The 17617-nt window shown below is 42.6% G+C and overlaps 1 protein-coding gene across 1 annotated transcript in view; it reads left to right on the plus strand.

Moving 5' to 3' along the window:
* Window positions 1-17617, plus strand: part of Cenpj (centromere protein J) — a 48922-nt gene that overhangs the window by 20935 nt on the left and 10370 nt on the right. The window contains exons 9-14 of the mRNA XM_028858123.2: window positions 223-334; window positions 2061-2163; window positions 2281-3907; window positions 6867-6999; window positions 10288-10453; window positions 15176-15418. Of these exons, the coding sequence (XP_028713956.1) occupies window positions 223-334; window positions 2061-2163; window positions 2281-3907; window positions 6867-6999; window positions 10288-10453; window positions 15176-15418 (2384 nt within the window). The remainder of the gene's footprint in view (window positions 1-222; window positions 335-2060; window positions 2164-2280; window positions 3908-6866; window positions 7000-10287; window positions 10454-15175; window positions 15419-17617) is intronic.

Below are 17617 nucleotides of genomic sequence, written 5' to 3' on the forward strand. Positions count from 1 at the left end.
GTAGGGCAGCCTACTTGGCTGTAGTTTTCTTTGACACCTGCTCTCTTTGGCTTTTGTTTTGTGGAGCTGGGGACCAAACTTGAAGCCCCTGTGCACAGGGCAAGTGTTCCACACTGAGCTAAATCCAAAGCCTACGGACTGTGTGGTGACTTGTGATCGTCTGATGTCTTAAACCTTTATTCTGCGTGTTTTGAGCTAAATTGTTCCTAATTCTTATTCTAGGAGAAGGTGTTTTGCCATGTTGGGAAAAGAGGATGGGGAAGAGTCAGGAAGGGAAGGATATGAACTTACAAAAAAGCGGAGATTCCTCAGAAGTGGTTAATGTTGAAGAAAGGTATGACTCATACTCAAAGTAACCGGAAACGGAACTACTTGGTATTTCTCCTTATTGAGCAGTATGTTCGAGAGATCTGTGCTTTTCTTGTTTTCACTTGAATATGCTTCCAGGCATAAGGTTGATGATATAAGCTATTGGATACTGTTAAGCAAGAGACCCTGGTTTGGAAATAGACAGTTCAAGTAGTTTTCTCACTTAAAAACAAACAAATGGAACCTGGGCTACCATGTGAGTTCCAGGAAAGGCGCAAAGCTACACAGAGAAACCCTGTCTTGAAAAACAAAACAAACAAACAAACAAACAAAAAAACCCAAAAAAACTGGGCTGGAGAGATGGCTCGGAGGTTAAGAGTACTGGCTATTCTTCCAAAGGTCCTGAGTTCAATTCCCAGCAACCTCATAGTGGCTCACAACCATCTGTAATGAGATCTGGTGCCCTCTTCTGGCCTGCAGGCAGATATGCAGGCAGAACACTGTATACATAATAAATAAACAAATCTTAAACAAACAAACAAGCAAACAAAACTTTTTGCTGGGCATTATGACTCAAGCCTATAATCCTAGCACTGAGGCTGCAGAGCAAAATCTGAAGACAGCCTGGAATATACAGTGTGAACTTGATGTGCCCCCCCCCATTTAAAAATACATCTTAAATATAATTGTGGAGAAAAGGAAAACCAGATGTTGAAATTTCATATTTGGTGTCAGTTATAAATTAAAATTGCATAATTAGTTTAAGTTAGAGAATTAAAAATGTTATTTCAAATAAAAGTATCTTTTAAATAGGCCTTTTTAAAAAACACCTTTGAATTTCTAATATATATTATATAATATATAGGCCAGATAACTTCTGATTATGGCTTTACTTACATTGTTAAGGACCTTTCTCAATTTACAAATATGTTAGTCACACTCTGTTTAAGGTTAAGTAATGAATATGTTACTTTATACAGTAAGTGTTTGCAGTCAGTGGATGGAGTTCAGAAGGACTCTTTAGTCCCCCAGGTCCTGTTCAGAGTTAGATATTTCTGTATTTTGGGGGTTAGATAAGGGTTGTAGATTTCATTAGATTTTCAAAGGAGAAGGTAAACAGAAGTCTTTTGTTTAAGTTTTATTTCTTTGTACTCCCTGTGTATGGCACGGTGCATGAGTGGAGGAGGTCCTAGGATAAGTTGTCTGCTTCCACTGTAGGCTCCGGGGATTGAACTCAGCTCGTGGCTTACACAGCAGGCACTCTGCCCTGCTGCCATCTGGCCAACCCTGTTTTGCTTTGAAACAGTCTCACTGTGTAGCTCTGACTGGCCTCACACTTGCTAAGATTACAGGTTTGTACCACTGTGTCCAGCTTAAAAGGAAGTCCTTGATGTCCTTCAAAAAATGCTCTGCAACATGGTCTTAGCATGTAGCCATGGCTGGCCCGATTACTCTGTGGAGCTGAATGGCCTTGAACTTGTGGACTCCTGCTTTAATCTCCGGCGCTAGGATTGTTGATGTGTCATCAGACCTTGCTCTTGCTTTTGCTCTTGCTCTCTGTTTTTGTTCCGGGGATTGAACTAGGGTCTTGTGCATGCTAAGTCCATGCTCTGCTGTGAAACTATACTCTGGTACCTGGTCCTTATAAAATATTAGTTTACAGTGCAGGCTAAGGTATTTAAATAATTTTACACAGCGTATAAAATCCTTGCATTGTAAGTTGAGTGTTCTGCCCCTTGTTTTATGATTAGGCCTATCAAAGCTGCCATTAGAGAAAAGAAGCAGACATTCGAGGACTTCGTAGAAGAGCAGATGCGGCTGGAAGAGCAAGAGCTGAAAGAGAAGCGGCTGCGGGTGAGCGAGCGTCAGTGCTGTTTCCATGAAGTGGTTGCCATTCTCAGTGACGACCGGCTTTGGAAATAGCTGACTCACTTGTATGCACACTAACTGGATTTTGTCTTTTTACTTTAGGAAGCAGAAGGACCATTGCTAATGAAAGCAAAACCCAAGCAACCATTTTTAAAACGAGGAGAAGGTTTAGCTAGGTTTACTAATGCTAAATCCAAGTTTCAAAAAGGGAAAGAAAGTAAACTAGTGAGTAGCCAGAGCCCACCAGAGGACCAGTCAGTATGTAAAGCAGACAGACAACACTTGCAGAGGAAAACTGCTCTTATAAATAAAGACCTGTGTGCAGAGACCCCCACTGTTAAAAAAGACAGTAAAGCTAGAACCAAGGCTGGCTCTGCCTCACTCAGTCAGAAATCCAAAGTAACCAAGATCAATATGAGGGAAAGTCTCTCTCCACCAGGACTCAAAGTACAGATGGGGAAGAAATGTGATGGGCAGTTCAGACACCAGATCAAATTAGAAAGAAATGCACAAGCTAATAATAAGGAAAACGTGCCTGGGTGTGTAAAGCCCTGTGATGCCGGTTGCAAGGTGTGGAACAAGACACGGGCCAGAGAGAGACTTCCTCTTTCCACAGAGCCGGCTGACTGTGTGCCTTCTAAGAGCCTGATGAGGGAGACAGTGAAAGAGACAGAATTGTCCCTTGACATTTCTCTTCAGAAAAAATTAGAGAATTGGGAACGAGAAAAAGAAAAGGAAAACTTGGAATTAGATGAATTTTTATTTTTGGAACGAGCTGCTGATGAAATATCTTTTTCTAGCAATTCCTCATTTGTATTAAAAATCTTAGAAAGGGATCAACAGATCTACAAAGGTCATAGGATGTCCTCTACTCCTGTCAAAGCTGTGCAGCAGGAGAAGGCGCATCAGATGGATCCCAGTGGGCAGAGTAACCGCAGTGAGCTTCCCCACCAGAATGTTGCCTGTGAGGGGAAGGGTGAGGCCGTACTCCTGCCCCTGGGTCCAGGGTCCTCACCTGATGGTTTGAGGGAACTGTCCTGTCAAGTCAGTAAGAAAGCCTTCCCAACCAGCCCTGCTGACAGTCAGGGCCGATGGGATGCAAGCGATGATGACGTGGCCAACAGTGCCAGTAGCTCTGATTCTGAGGAGCAGCCTGATGTTACCCTAAAACCATCCACTGAGGCTGGGGAGAGGGTCTTCAGCCACAAAGAGGATAGTCCACAAGTCTGCAGTGCTAAAGGACCTTTTAGGGACACCGGGACTCAAGAAGATAAATGGAGAGATGCTGATCTGGATCTGTCTGATAAAGAATATAGCAGTGAAGAGTCTGTCATAGTCGAAAGCCTGAAAAATAAAGTATCTGAGCCATCAAGATTCCCCTTATCTCAAGATGTGAATAAAATTGACTTTGATGATGAAAGATCTTGGACAGACCTTGAGGAGAATTCATACAAACATAATGTTATTCTCAGAGATGAAGCCATGTATGGTACCCCCCAGACACAGTACCCCAATAAGAGTGAAGTAGGTGTTCTCGACAAAACAATAAAAAGGAAGGTTGCTCCAGTCAAGAAGGGAGAAGACTTCAGCAAGTCTGACAGGAGCAGGAGCCCCCCTCCTCCATCTGACTTGATGATGAAATTCTTCCCTTCTTTGAAACCAAAGCCCAAATTAGATTCACACTTGGAAAATGAACCCAAGTTAAACATGAGTCAAGACCAACCACCAGGTAAGTCGAGGCATGAGAATGTTACAGGCATGTGCCACCACACTGTCTTTTTTATGTGCATATAATTTTCCTGTGGTTTATCTTTGGCACAGCCAGCACCACTACTCTTGTCCTTTGGTGCCATGGAGGGTTGGTTATTCAAATGCACACATTGCAGTTCCAGAGCAATGGATCTGATAACCTCATTTGGGTACTAAGTAACTGTGAGTTGCATGGATATGTGCTGGGCAGAGGGTGATGTTTCAGTGTGACACTGGTATTTCCATGTGTTGCTACTCAGAATGGAATGCAATTTAAAAATAATTTCAGGAGTTTTCCATGAAATATTTGTGGCTTGTTGATTGCTAGGAACTGAAACTGAGAAATTCCAAGTTGTTGATAAGGTGAAGCACGTACGTGAGTGAGAGTGTGTTTGTGGAGAGAGAGAGAGAGAGAGAGAGAGAGAGAGAGAGGAGAGAGAAGAGAGAGAAGAGAGAGACTGCTGTACAATTTCATTTTTTCTTTCCTTACATTTGACTTTATCCCCTTTCATGGTGGTACAGACATTACCATGTATCCCATTTATATATTCTGAAACAGTCCACACACAGAAAAGTGTATATATGAGTATGTATGTATTATATTATTTCTACAGAAATGAAAACATGCTTCTTAGAGATACTTTCCCATGACTTAAGATACTTTAAAAAAAGAATTATGTGTGTGTTTGCCATATATATTTGGGTGGCTGAAGAGGGCATCAGATCCCTTGAGCTGATCCTATGGGTGTTTTGAACCATCTGAATGAGTACTAGGAACCAAGTTCAGATCCTCTGGAAGAGTAGCAAGTACTCGTAATAGCTAAGTCATCTCTTCCAGCCCTATGTTTAAAAGTAAAATTTTAAGGTTGTTCTAACATACACATAAAACTCTAAATACCTAGCTAAAAGTGTTGGATGCTTTAAACAGAAATTATAATTTAACCAATTTAAAATAAAAATAATACTTTTTATAGGAATTTTGAATGCTTGAAAATGTAACAAAGTAAAAGCATTTATAACTAAAATTTCCAAAAGTAGCGCCGGGCGGTGGTGGCGCACGCCTTTAATCCCAGCACTCGGGAGGCAGAGCCAGGCGGATCTCTGTGAGTTCGAGGCCAGCCTGGACTACCAAGTGAGTCCCAGGAGAGGCGCAAAGCTACACAGAGAAACCCTGTCTCGAAAAACCAAAAAAAAAAAAAATTTCCAAAAGTAAATTCCATACCATTTGGGGGAGGGAGTTTCCTTGTAGATGCTTTTCCTATGTGCTTTTATTATGATAGGGACATATATTACAATGTTCTGTCTGCAACAGACTTTTATCTTGTATAGACCAGATGTGTCCTTCAGGAGCATAGGACTAAGTGATGAGGTGATTGCTGAAGCTGAAGGGTAAAACATTCACTGTTTGGGTCTGGAGAGATGGTGCACAGTTGAGAGCACTGATGTTCTTACAGAGGGCCCAAAGGAAGTTTCCAGCACCCACATGAGGTGGCTCACAACTGTCTGTAACTCCAGCTCCAGGGGGTCTGATGCCTCTGGCCTCAATGGGTACCACACTCATATGTACATATCTACATGTAGACAAACATACCTACATATAACTTAATAAAAATAGTTTTAAAATTCAGCTATTTACTTATAAAGTAGCAATCTTGATAAGAGGAAAAAAATCTGAATCTACCACCCTCCCCACCCCTGTGTGTGTGTCTGATGGGATGTTGACAAGTTGACCAGGCTGGCCTGGATTTGCTATGTACTGTGGGGCCTGCCGACAGTCAGCTGGGTGGCTGGGTAGAGGTGTGCAGATTGTAGAGACAATGAAGAAGACAGAAAAGAGTCGAGAGGTCTGCCGGTCAATGCCATACAGCCCCGAGTTTATTTCACAGCCAGCTTATATACAGTTTTGAAGGATGGAGGTAGAACAATGCACAGCTGGGCTGGAGAGATGGCTCAGAGGTTGAGAACACTGGCTATTCTTCCAGAGGTCCTGAGTTCAATTCCCAGTACCCATATGCTGGCTCACAACCATCTGTAATGAGATCTGGCTCCCTCTTCTGGCCTGCAGGGATACATGCAAACAGAACACTGTATACATAATAAATAAATCTTAAAACAAACAAACAAAAAAAACCCCAACAACAGAAAACAATGCACAGCACAGGCATTCACTATCTATTCTGCCTTGCATCAAGGAGCAGGCAGTTTCTTTTTCTATCTCAATGTACCTCCGGCTGGCATCAGCAGCCTGAATCTAGTTAGATAGTGTGTTCCTTCTTGTGGGCTAATCAGGACTTTCTCACAGCCCTTCAAGGAGACTCTGTGGGCTAATCAGAACTTTCTCACAGCCTTGGAGCAAACAAGCTTGAACTCTATTGACTCAGAACTCTATTGACTTCAGATTCAAACTGGGGAACTGAGTCAGTTGTGGGCTCCCACAATGTACTCCAAGCCGCCTTTGAACCTGCAATCCTGTTCCTTCCATTTCCAGAGTGCTAGGATTACAGGTATATGTCTGTCCAGCTGTGTTTCTTTGGTATAATTTAATAATAAGGCTTACATTTTGGTTTGGTTATTGATTATCCCTTAAGATCTCCTGTTAATTATTCATAGTCTGTATTTGCTAGTTTTTTAAAAGATGTGATTTAAACTTTTTTTTTAAACCTCTAATATCAGTCCTTTGTTGATCTGGAACTCATTATGTAGACCAAGCTGGCTTTGAACTTAACAGTAATCCTCCTGCCTGTGCTTCCTGAGTGCCAAGATTGCAGGCATGCAGCAGTCTACCTTGGTTCTTTGAGAGAGCTAGGTCTTCTGTTTTGTCCCCTATGCAGTGTGACAACAGGTTCAGTGACAAACCTTCTTGGCTACAGTATTCACAGTGGCTAAGTGGTCGGTTGTAAGCCTCCTGGAAAGTTCAGACTTTATCATCTGTTTTACAGGTGACAGTGTTCGATCTCAGGTTTTGAGAGAGAAAGTTATTGAACTGGAATCAGAAATAGAAAAATTTAAAGCTGAGAACACATCGTTAGCTAAACTTCGAATTGAACGAGAAAGTGCCTTGGAAAAACTGAGGTAAGTTTTTATCTATGAGAAGAAAAAATACAATGATTTGTTTCTTTAAGACTATGTTAGAAGTTTTGATCACTTTTAAATATAAAGATTTATTTATTTTATTTTTTTGGTTTTTCGAGACAGGGTTTCTCTGTGTAGCTTTGTGCATTTCCTGGGACTCACTTGGTAGTCCAGGCTGGCCTCGAACTCACAGAGATCCGCCTGCCTCTGCCTCCCTGGCTCTGCTGGGATTAAAGGCGTGTGCCACCACTGCCCGGCTTTAAATATAAAGATAAATAACAAATATAAATTAAAAAGAGGACAAGTTTCTGTTATATCAATATATTTTTAATTAAGGGTATATAGCTCAGGTGCTAGAATGATTGCCTTGCATGCCTGAAGATCCTGGGTTTGGATCTCCAGCACCCATGAACTTGAGGTGTGACACCACGCTTCTATAACCTCAGGGTTTGGGAGATGATGGCAGGAAGATCAGAGCTCAAGGTCACCCTCAACTATAGTTCATTCAAGACCAGCCTGGATTACATAAAATCCTGCCTCAAAATTTTTTTTTAATTAAATGAAATGACCCAGTTTAGCCAAATACATTAAAGGGAAATTCTTATTTGTAAGATTATATAAGTTGAAATTCAAAAATCAGTTTGTAGTTATGAAGTACATTGGCTAGCAAGTTCATTTCCCAGGGCTGTTGTAACAAAGCCCTGTGACTTGGGTAATTTAATAGAAATTTGTGTTTCTAGAAGCTGGAAGGCTGATGTCCAGACCATCAGCTGGGCTTTGTTACCCATCCACCTTCTGGTGGCTGCAGGTCTTTAAGTGTTCTTTGGTTGGCATGAGCATCACTGAGGAGATCTCTGCTTCTCCCTCTTGTTTATATGTTTACAGTCTTTCTTTTGTGTGTCTGATTCTATGTCTAGGCAGTATCTATCTTCACCTTCTCTCTCTCTCTCTCTCTCTCTCTCTCTCTCTCTCTCTCTCTCTGTCTTTATTTTGAGTGTTCCTATGTAGTTAAGGCTGGTCAGTGGCTGAATATACAAATGTGAGGCTCTGAGTTCAGTCTCCACTACCGCTAAAAATGAAAATAAATAAATGAACAAATCTGGGTGTGGTGGCTCAGAACAGCAGCATTTATTTACTATATTGAGTGAAGACTTCTGATCAGCTAACTGTATGCATTCCCAAAGTCTAAACACCCAGGGGTATTCAGTCAGATCTTCCAAAATCAATGAACCTGATTAACCCTTTATAGACACACATGCTACATTTACATCAACTTAGTCATCTTGCTTTTATGTCTGCTGTAGAAGGGAACTCTCTTTTTTGTTAAACCATGGGGTTATCATGGTATTCATGCTGTGAACATACAGTACAAGTTGTAATGTATTCTGAGTCATAGGCATACTTTTTAATTTCACCACTTTGTTACTTTGTACAGTGGCCAAGCAGACACCTCAAACTCCAGCATTTACAGGAAATGCATTTGTACACATTCGGTCACTGGATCCAGATTTTATGTTGGCAGTTACCAAGGGCAAAAGCAGTATATTGTAACAATATATATATAGTTTTGATAAAATTTTATTTTATAAAGTTATAGTAACACTAAAGCTGTACCTTAAAACTCTCACAACTAATTTAATCAAACACTACACGAATTCAGAGGACCCATGTGTGGCAGTCTTCCATTCGCACCTTCTATAGTTGCACAACTGGGTAGTGTGTAATTGGTGTACAGATTAACCCTTGAGGGAGGAGACAAATGGGTGTACAGATTAACCCTTGAGGGAGGAGACAAATGGGTGTACAGATTAACCCTTGAGGGAGGAGACAAATGGGTGTACAGATTAACCCTTGAGGGAGGAGACAAGAGTATGTCTTCACCTAGAGGTAGGTTGCATTCTTTCTTTTTTTCTGTTTTTGAGAGTATAGTTTAACATTTCTCCCTCTCTTTCCTCCCTCCAAACACTCCATATACCCTCCTTGCTCTCTTTCAAATTCATGGCCTCTTTTTTCATTGTTATTTTCATATATGTATATGCATATACATGTATATTCCTAAATCCAACCAGCTCAGTCTGTATAATGTTACTCGTATTTATGTTTTCAGGGCTGACCATTTGGTATTGGATAACTAACTGGTCCCAGTTCCAGCCCAGGTGTCAGGTTCTGAGTCTTGGGCGTTCTTAAATATCTTCTTTAACCTGCTCTTTAAGCACACTGTTAGTGCACTTCAATCTTCTGCATTTATTTATTTAAACAATTACTTTTACATTATTTTTTGTATGTTCATGTGTGTATATGTGTGCACACTTGTGCACATGGGGTGGTTCAGAGATAACCTCCTGCCTCCTGGCTTTCTCCTAACTGCTTCTAATGTTTCATACATTTATCTTATTTGTTATGATTTGTGTGTGCGTCATGTATGTGTTGTATATGTGAGACTGTGCAAGGCTCATGCATGCCATGGAGCTGATGTGGTCAGAGGACAGTTTGCAGGAGTCTGTTCTCTCCTTCCACCATGGGGTCCGACTCAGGTCGTCAGATTGGTGCGCCAAGCAAGCACTTTGACCTGCTGAGCCATCTTGCCGGCTCTGCTGTTGTCTGTTTTTGCAGTGTGAGAGGCTGTGGTGTCCCGCTTTCTAGATTCACAGTGGGTACCTAGTAGATGCTTGTTGAATGACTGGTAGACAAAGTGTACTGGCTGATCTTGGAGGCCAGTGGACTGTAGGTAGAGTCACTTGGACCAGTAACTTTCAGGCTGGCCCTGGGTTCCAATCTTTTTTTTTTTTTTTTGGTTTTTCGAGACAGGGTTTCTCTGTGCAGCTGTGTGCCTTTCCTGGATCTCGCTCTGTAGACCAGGCTGGCCTCGAACTCACAAAGATCCGCCTGCCTCTGCCTCCCGAGTGCTGGGATTAAAGGCGTGTGCCACCACCGCCTGGCTCCTGGGTTCCATTCTGATGGCGTTTATTTTATTATTTCTATTTTTAGCATTGGGGATCAGGGCCTTAGGATTTAGCATCAGGCCTACTTGTTTAGTTTGGAGTCAGAAGTAAGTCTTACTGTGTTGCTCAGGCTAGTGTTAAGTTCTCTTGTACTCAAGGGATCCTGTATCCACTCTGTGCCACCCAATGCTAGGAGGAAAGGTGTGTGCCATCACACTTGGGTACACGTGGATCTTAGACCGAGACTGTCCCCAGTGCCAGGAGGAAAGGTGTGTGCCATCACACTTGGGTACACGTGGATCTCAGACTGAGACTGTCCCATGACACTGTGGCGTGTTCACTGTAGGAGAGAAATTGCTGACTTTGAGCAACAAAAGGCGAGAGAACTGGCCCGAATAGAAGAGTTCAGGAAGGAGGAGGCACGGAAACTGCAGAAGGAACGCAAAGTCTTTGAAAAGTACACAGCAGCGGCGAGGACATTTCCAGACAAAAAGGAGCGGGAAGAAATACAGGTATTTGGCTACACACCACTGTCAAGGGTGAACACAGACGGCAATCTTGGAAGAAACCCATTAGAGTTATTTGATGTTTTGGAAACAGTGTGAGCTGGGTATCATGTGCATCACTAATTCCAGCGCTTAGAGCGCTGAGGTAGAAAAGGCTCCAGGGTGAAACCCTATCTCAGAAGTGGGTGGGTGGGGAGAGGGCTGGGCGTCTGTGACACGCATCAGAACATCTTCTCGGTCGACTCTGAGGTCCAACCACTAGTCCCTTACTCACTAACAGTTCCTGCAAAGATCCCGCAGAGGCCAGAACTGCTGTGCACCAGTTCAGTGTGGTGCTATTATCTGACCTGTCACACAGACTGCTGCTGCTGCTTTTCATTCACAGTATTTATGCCCATATACTAACTAGAGGTTTAGTTCCCAAACATACAAAATGACAGGGCAGTTAGTGCCCTGTCTCAGAGGTGGACATGGGCATGATCATAGGAAAACAGTAGTTGAAAAGAATGAATGCATTTCTTTTTAAAAAATCATTATATATTTTTTACATGTGTGGGTGTTTTGCTTGCATAAATGTATGTGCATTACATATGTGCAGTCCCTGGAGATCAGAAAAGGGTGTCATATTCCCTGGGACTAGAGTTATAGATGTTTGTGAACCACCATGTGGGTGCTGGGAATCTAACCCAGGTCTTCTGGAAGAGCAGCCAGGGCCCTTAACCACTGAGCCGTCTCTCCAGCTCCATGAATGCATTTCTTATTAGAACTATAAACCTAGGGAAAATCAGATGATATATCTATACATTGACATATACAAAGCTTCCTAAAGAAATTCATTTAGCTAAGTATAAAAACCTAGTAGATATATTCGACTTTAACACCTCTGCTTCTCAACACCGCAGTTTCACATGGCTGTCCATTGTTTCCTGCATAAAATGTGAGCTCACTTTCTGCTTTCATATTAGTGCTGTGGGTTCCAGCCTTGGCTTTCTTCTTTCCTCATGCCGCATGGCACCTGGGGCAATGTCATCATGTCATCTGCACAAATGTCATCTCATCTGCACACCTGAAGCATTAGCTACCACACACCAATATTACTTATGGCTTTATTTTATTTATTATGTATTTATTTATAAGACAGGCTTTCACTGCACAGCCCACAGTGGCTTTGAGATCCTACAGCCTCCTAAGTAGTTGGGATCACAGTGCACACCACTGTAGCTAGTCCTCTAGGTATTTGATGCTATTAGTTTACTCAAGTAAGGGGAAGTGCTGTTACTTTCTGGTGCATCAGTTTATTAGTGTAATAGGTTAGATTTTGATACTCTGTTAAAAATTCTATCTTTTTTTTTTTTTTTTTTTGGTTTTTCAAGAGTTTCTCTGTGTAGTTTTGGTGCCTGTCCTGGATCTCGCTCTGGAGACCAGGCTGGCCTCGAACTCACAGAGATCCACCTATCTCTGCCTCCCTAATGCTGGGGTTAAAGGCGTGCGCCACCCCCACTAAGCTTCTGTATCACCCTTTAAAATAGAATTTTTAGCCAGGCGGTGGTGGCACACGTCTTTAATCCCAGTACTCAGGAAGCAGAGCCAGGAGGATCTCTGTGAGTTCAAGGCCAGCCTGGTCTACAGAGGGAGTTCCAGGACAGCCAGGATTATATAGAGAATAAGATGACTTCCCACACTCAGGTCACCAGAATATATTGTCAAATGACCGAACTACCAAAAGCAATATTTAGATTTGGTGCAGTCCCTAATGACATTCTTCACAGAAATAGTGAAAAAAATCTAAAGTGTATATGAAAGCACAAAAGACCCCCAAAGCAATCCTAGACAGAAAGAGCCATGGGAGGTACCAAAGTACCTGATGTCATATTCTAGAGCCATGGGAGGTACCAAAGTACCTGATGTCATATTCTAGAGCCATAGGAAGTACCGAAGTACCTGATGTCATATACTAGAGCCATGGGAGGTACCAAAGTACCTGATGTCATGTACTAGAGCCATGGGAGGTACCAAAGTACCTGATGTCATATACTAGAGCCATGGGAGGTACCAAAGTACCTGATGTCATATTCTAGAGCCATGGGAAGTGCCGAAGTACCCGATGTCATATTCTAGAGCCATGGGAGGTACTGTAGTACCTGATGTCATATTCTAGAGCCATGGGAACAGGAACTGGCCCAAAAACAGGCAGGCAGACCTGGGCTGGAATAGAGGACCCCAGTTAATTCTACACAGCTATAACTGCCTACCTTTGAAAAAGGCATTAAAAACCCTCTTTGGGAGCCAGTTAGATGGCCAAGTTCCACATGGTGGAAGGAGAGAGAGAACTCTGCAAGTTGTCCTGGACTGTGCACATGCCTTCTGGCACAGATTAATGTAATAAAAATTTTAAGGAAAAATAGTAAAGGAAGATTTAAGTGGTCAGAGCAAGGGTGAAATAAAGATTTTCTTCTTTTCATACACTTATAATAGAAATATATATTACCTTTATTCAAAAGAAAGAAAGGTTTATTGCACTATAAGGAGGCAGTGAGATGGGCAATAACTACAGAGCATGTCTACATTCTATATCACTTTTATTTCTTTTTGGTTTTTTGAGACAGGGTTTCTCTGTGTATCCCTGACTCTCCTGGAATTTACTTTGTAGACCAGGCTGGCCTTGAACTCACAGAGATCTGTCTGTCTCTGCCTCCTGAATGCTGGAATTAAAGGTGATAAATATATATTAAAGTTATTGTAACTGAGATTGTTTTCCTGATTTCTGTCAAGTTCCCATTAGTGATTAATGGGATTAATGCATTTAGTGAATTAGTGATCTTTGTATATTGATTATATAGCCTGTCACTCTGCTGACTGCATCAGATCCCAGGGTCTTCTATTAGAGACTTTAGGGTTTTTAAGAATAGGTTCATGTTATCTACACAGAGAGACAATTGAACTTGTTCCTTATTTCTATCACTTTTCTCTTATTGCTCTAGGCTTCTGTTCCTAGTTTCTTCAGGGCTTTTATTATGAAAGGATATTGAATATTGTCTAAGGTTTTCTGTATCCATTGAAGTGATCATGTGATTTCTGTCCCTGAATCTATTTATGTATTGTATTGCATTTATTAATTTGCATGTTTAACCATCTTTTTAAACTTGGAATTTCACCCTGATCATGTTGTATAGCCTTAAAGTATTTAATTTGGTCTGCATATACTTTTATTGAGAATTTTTAAGTCTAAAGATGTAACTCAGCACTTGCCTACCATGCTCAAATCCCAGGGCTCAATCCTCAGCACTGAGTATCCTGAAATCCCCAAGATGGGGCCTGAAACTACATAAAATGAATTTTTGTTGTGTACTTGTATAGTTTTGGTATCAGAGTAATACTGGTTTCACAGAGTGAACTTGACAGTTTACATTCCCTTTCAGTGTTATGAAATAGAGGTACTAACACTAATTAGGCAGTCCATGAAAGCCACATCTCAGCCTTGTGAGGTGAGCCTGCTGCACTAGTCTCCAGGTACAAGATGAGCACTTTCCCTTCTGTTGGGAAACATCTGATAAGAAGGCCTTCCTCTGCTGGCCATCGTAATCCTAGCTCCACTCTCAGTCACTGTGTGCTCTTGGGTCTTCCCTAGTCAAAACAACAACCTGCCAATAGTATTTGGTGGACTGCTGTGTGCTGTTCTCTGAGCTTCTTTGTTATAGTTCCAGACCACTGATGACATCCTCTCCTGACTTTAGTCTTGATTTCTAGGTGTACATTTCTGTTTTGTTCATCGCCAAGTCTAGTGGTTTCTTCACTTGCTTCCTTTACTCCATCTAGAACAACTCATTTCTTTCTTTTTTTTTCACTACTGGGGATTGAACCTAGGATCTCACACATGCTAGGCCAGTGTTCTGCCTTTGAGCTCCATTCTCAGCCCCTCATTTATTTATTTGTTTGTTTGTTTGTTTCCTTTCCTTCCTTCTTTCCTTCCTTCTTTCCTTGTTGTGCCACTGGGGTTCAAACTCAGGGTCCTGTGCATGCTTGGCAATCACCCTACCACTGAGCCACATTCCTCCATCATTTTCTTAATATTAGTTTATTTTCATCAATTTATTTTTTTATTTTTCGAGATAGGGTTTGTGTAACAGCCATGGTTGTCCTGGAACTCACTCTGTAGACAAGGCCAGTCTTGAACTCAGAGACCCACCTGCCTCTGCCTCCCTAGTGCTGGGGTTAAAGGTGTGCGCTATCATGCCGTGCTAATAATTTTTTTTTTTTTAAAAGCTAGTCAAGTGCAGTAGTGAGAAGGGGGTGGGGTGTTGAATAAAAAATGTAATTTGGAACTGACTGTGAGCAGTCAATTGAGATAACTCAGCACCTTCGGACAGCCTTCCTCGTGGACTTCAACCAGTCTATCAGGGCGGGTGGCTTTGACTGTGGATTCAGTCTTCTTCTGTTCAAGAATTCATGTCATTTGTTGTCTTCACTGCTGCTTTAGGAAGTGGTTAGGTTAGGCTGTGTTCCCTCATGCCACATTCAGTGCTGCCTCTGTTTTCTCCTGGCTTCTCATTAATTGTCGACAATGTAAGGTGAGCACTGACCTGACCTCCACATCCCAGCTCCTGAAAAACCCAGTGTCATTGACTGACGAGGCATCCTCTGCTACTGTCTGTGGTGGGCTGGCATTTTGTTTTATTGATGCATCTCCTCTCCCATTACATTAATTCTAGTAACTTTTTCTTTTGAGAGGCTTTGAAACAGCAAATAACAGATTTACAGGAAGATTTGAAAAGAAAGGAGACAAAATGGTCAAGTGCGCATGGTCGCCTCAGAAGCCAGATAGAAATGCTAGTCAAAGAGAATACAGACCTCCGAGAAGAGATAAAGGTAATGGAAAGATTCCGACTGGATGCCTGGAAGAGAGCAGAAGCCATTGAGAGTAGCCCTAAGGCCTGCCAGCATATGACAGCTACAAAAAAGGATGACTCCATGGTAAGTGTGGGGAAGTTGGTTTTGCCAAATCACGGTGATTGGAAATGTTTGTACATTTAAACTCTAAAGCCAGGAAATGGAGTGCTGGATCCAAAGGGTAAGAAGTTGGTGTTTAACAAATCCAGGAGGACTGTCACAAGACTGAAAAGTCAGGAAGTGTTCAGGGGTGATAATGGCACAAGGCAAAAGCATGCAGTTCCAATGTCAACTTTAATTGTCCAGGAAGGGAATTTTGGATGATGTGTAGTTTACCTCTTGTCTTAGTTACTTTGCTTTTGCTGTGACAAAACATCATGACCGAGGGAACTTATAAAAGCAGCATTTAATTTGGGGCTCATGGTTGCAGGGCTAAAAGTCCATGAATATCATGGAGGGGAGCATGGCGGCAGGCAGGCATGGTGCTTGAAGAGTACCTAAGAGTTTACATCCTTATCTTCAAGCAAGAGGCAGAAAGAGTTGATTGGGAATGGTGTGGACTTTTGAAACCTCAAAGCCTATCTGCAGTGACTTGCCTCCTCCAACAAGGCCACACTTCCTAATGCTTCCTGAACTGCCCCACCAACTGGGGACTAAGTATTCACATATATGAGCCAATGGGGGCCATTCTTATTCAGACCACCACGGTGTTCAGGAATGGTGAGTGGACATGACAGGGCTCCTAGCCATCGTGTAGAGGAAGTGCAGTTTGGAGATGACACCTCGATGCTTTCAGAATTTGTGCTTCATAAGGCACTGGTGAAGAACTGGCTTAGTGATAAGGTGAGGAGGGTGACTGGCCAGAGAGTGAGGAGGGAGAAGGCTGTCATAGTGTCCAGAGCCAAGGGAAGGAAGAGTACCTTGAGATTCATAGTGGCCTGATGTGCCTGTGGAGGACTAAATTGGCCAGTTTATTTCCAAGCCCAGAATGGTGCAGTACATTAAGAACCTTTTCCAGGAGGAGAGGAGGACTCCAGGGGCCAGCCACCCAGCTACACAGAAAGCCACAGAGTAAGAAGTAAAGAGAGGGATATAGAAAGGTAAAAGCCCAGAGGCAAAAGATAGATGGGATAATTTGAGAAAAGCCAGCTAGAAACAAGCCAAGCTAAGTCCAGGCATTCATAAGTTTAAAAAAAAGACCCTTTTCCCTGGAGCGCTGACGTGGGAAGAGTGAAGATATGGGCAGAGTATAATAGCCCTGTAGTTAGTTGTTGATAGTAGTTGAAATGATTGGGGTAGTGGCTGGTGTGTAAGGATTTTGATATTTTAGATAGGAAAAGGAACATACCTGTCTGGCTCAATGAAGAGGACACTACCTAGGAAGGAGCAGTGAATAGTGGGGGCAGCATCCTAAAACAGATAGGACTGGCCCTGGCCAGATGTAGTCTGTTGTGAGGCAAGCCCAGACCAGGCTGGTGCATAGTGGCAGCTGGTGGGAAGTCCCCTAAAGTCCTGTTTCTCAGGGAAACAGGAGCACACTCACCTGAGCTGAAAGGGTGGAAGAAGAGGCAGAAGGTAGATGTGGGGGAAGTTGTCTGAGTAGAAATCAAAGGTCTTAAGAAGATATTACTGGTCAAACTATAGTCATGTGGAACAAGGGAACCTTAGTTAAGAAGATGCCTCAATCAGATTGGCCTATAGGCAAGTTTACTTAATTAATGATTAATATGGGAGGGGCCAGCCTGCTGTAAGCCTGGCTACTGCTGGGCAGGTGGTCTTGGCTAGTATAAGCAAGCCAACTAAGCAAGCCATTAAGTGAAAGCTAGTAAGTAGTCTTCCTCCATGATCTCGGCCTCGGTTTCTCCTACCTTGAATTCTTCCCTAGCTTTTCTCAGTGATGGACGTGATTGGGGACCCCCCCCCCCAGCTTCTGGCCATGGTCTTTACCACAACAATGGAAGGCGAACTAGGACAGCAGGAGGGCTGTTCTGTGGCTGCAGTGGGGGTCACATGGGGGGGCCACATGGGGGGAGACGTGCATCTGAATGCTAACTGTTGGCCTTGGCTGCTGTTGAGCTCTTGATGTAGAGTTGGGTTGTTGAAAGGTGAATGCTACTGCACAGGGGAGGAGGATGGAGGTTTGCAATGTGTGAGAGTGACTATTATGAACCATGAATGTAAGCTGTATCAGATGTTGAAGGTGGAGGACACAGCAAACATGTATTGATTAACAGACTGTTAGGACCTGTGTGCTCTAGGCTGTGGACATTGACTGGGTGAGAG

This window comes from Peromyscus leucopus, chromosome 9, assembly GCF_004664715.2.
Source record: "Peromyscus leucopus breed LL Stock chromosome 9, UCI_PerLeu_2.1, whole genome shotgun sequence".
NCBI classification, from domain to species: Eukaryota; Metazoa; Chordata; class Mammalia; order Rodentia; family Cricetidae; genus Peromyscus; species Peromyscus leucopus.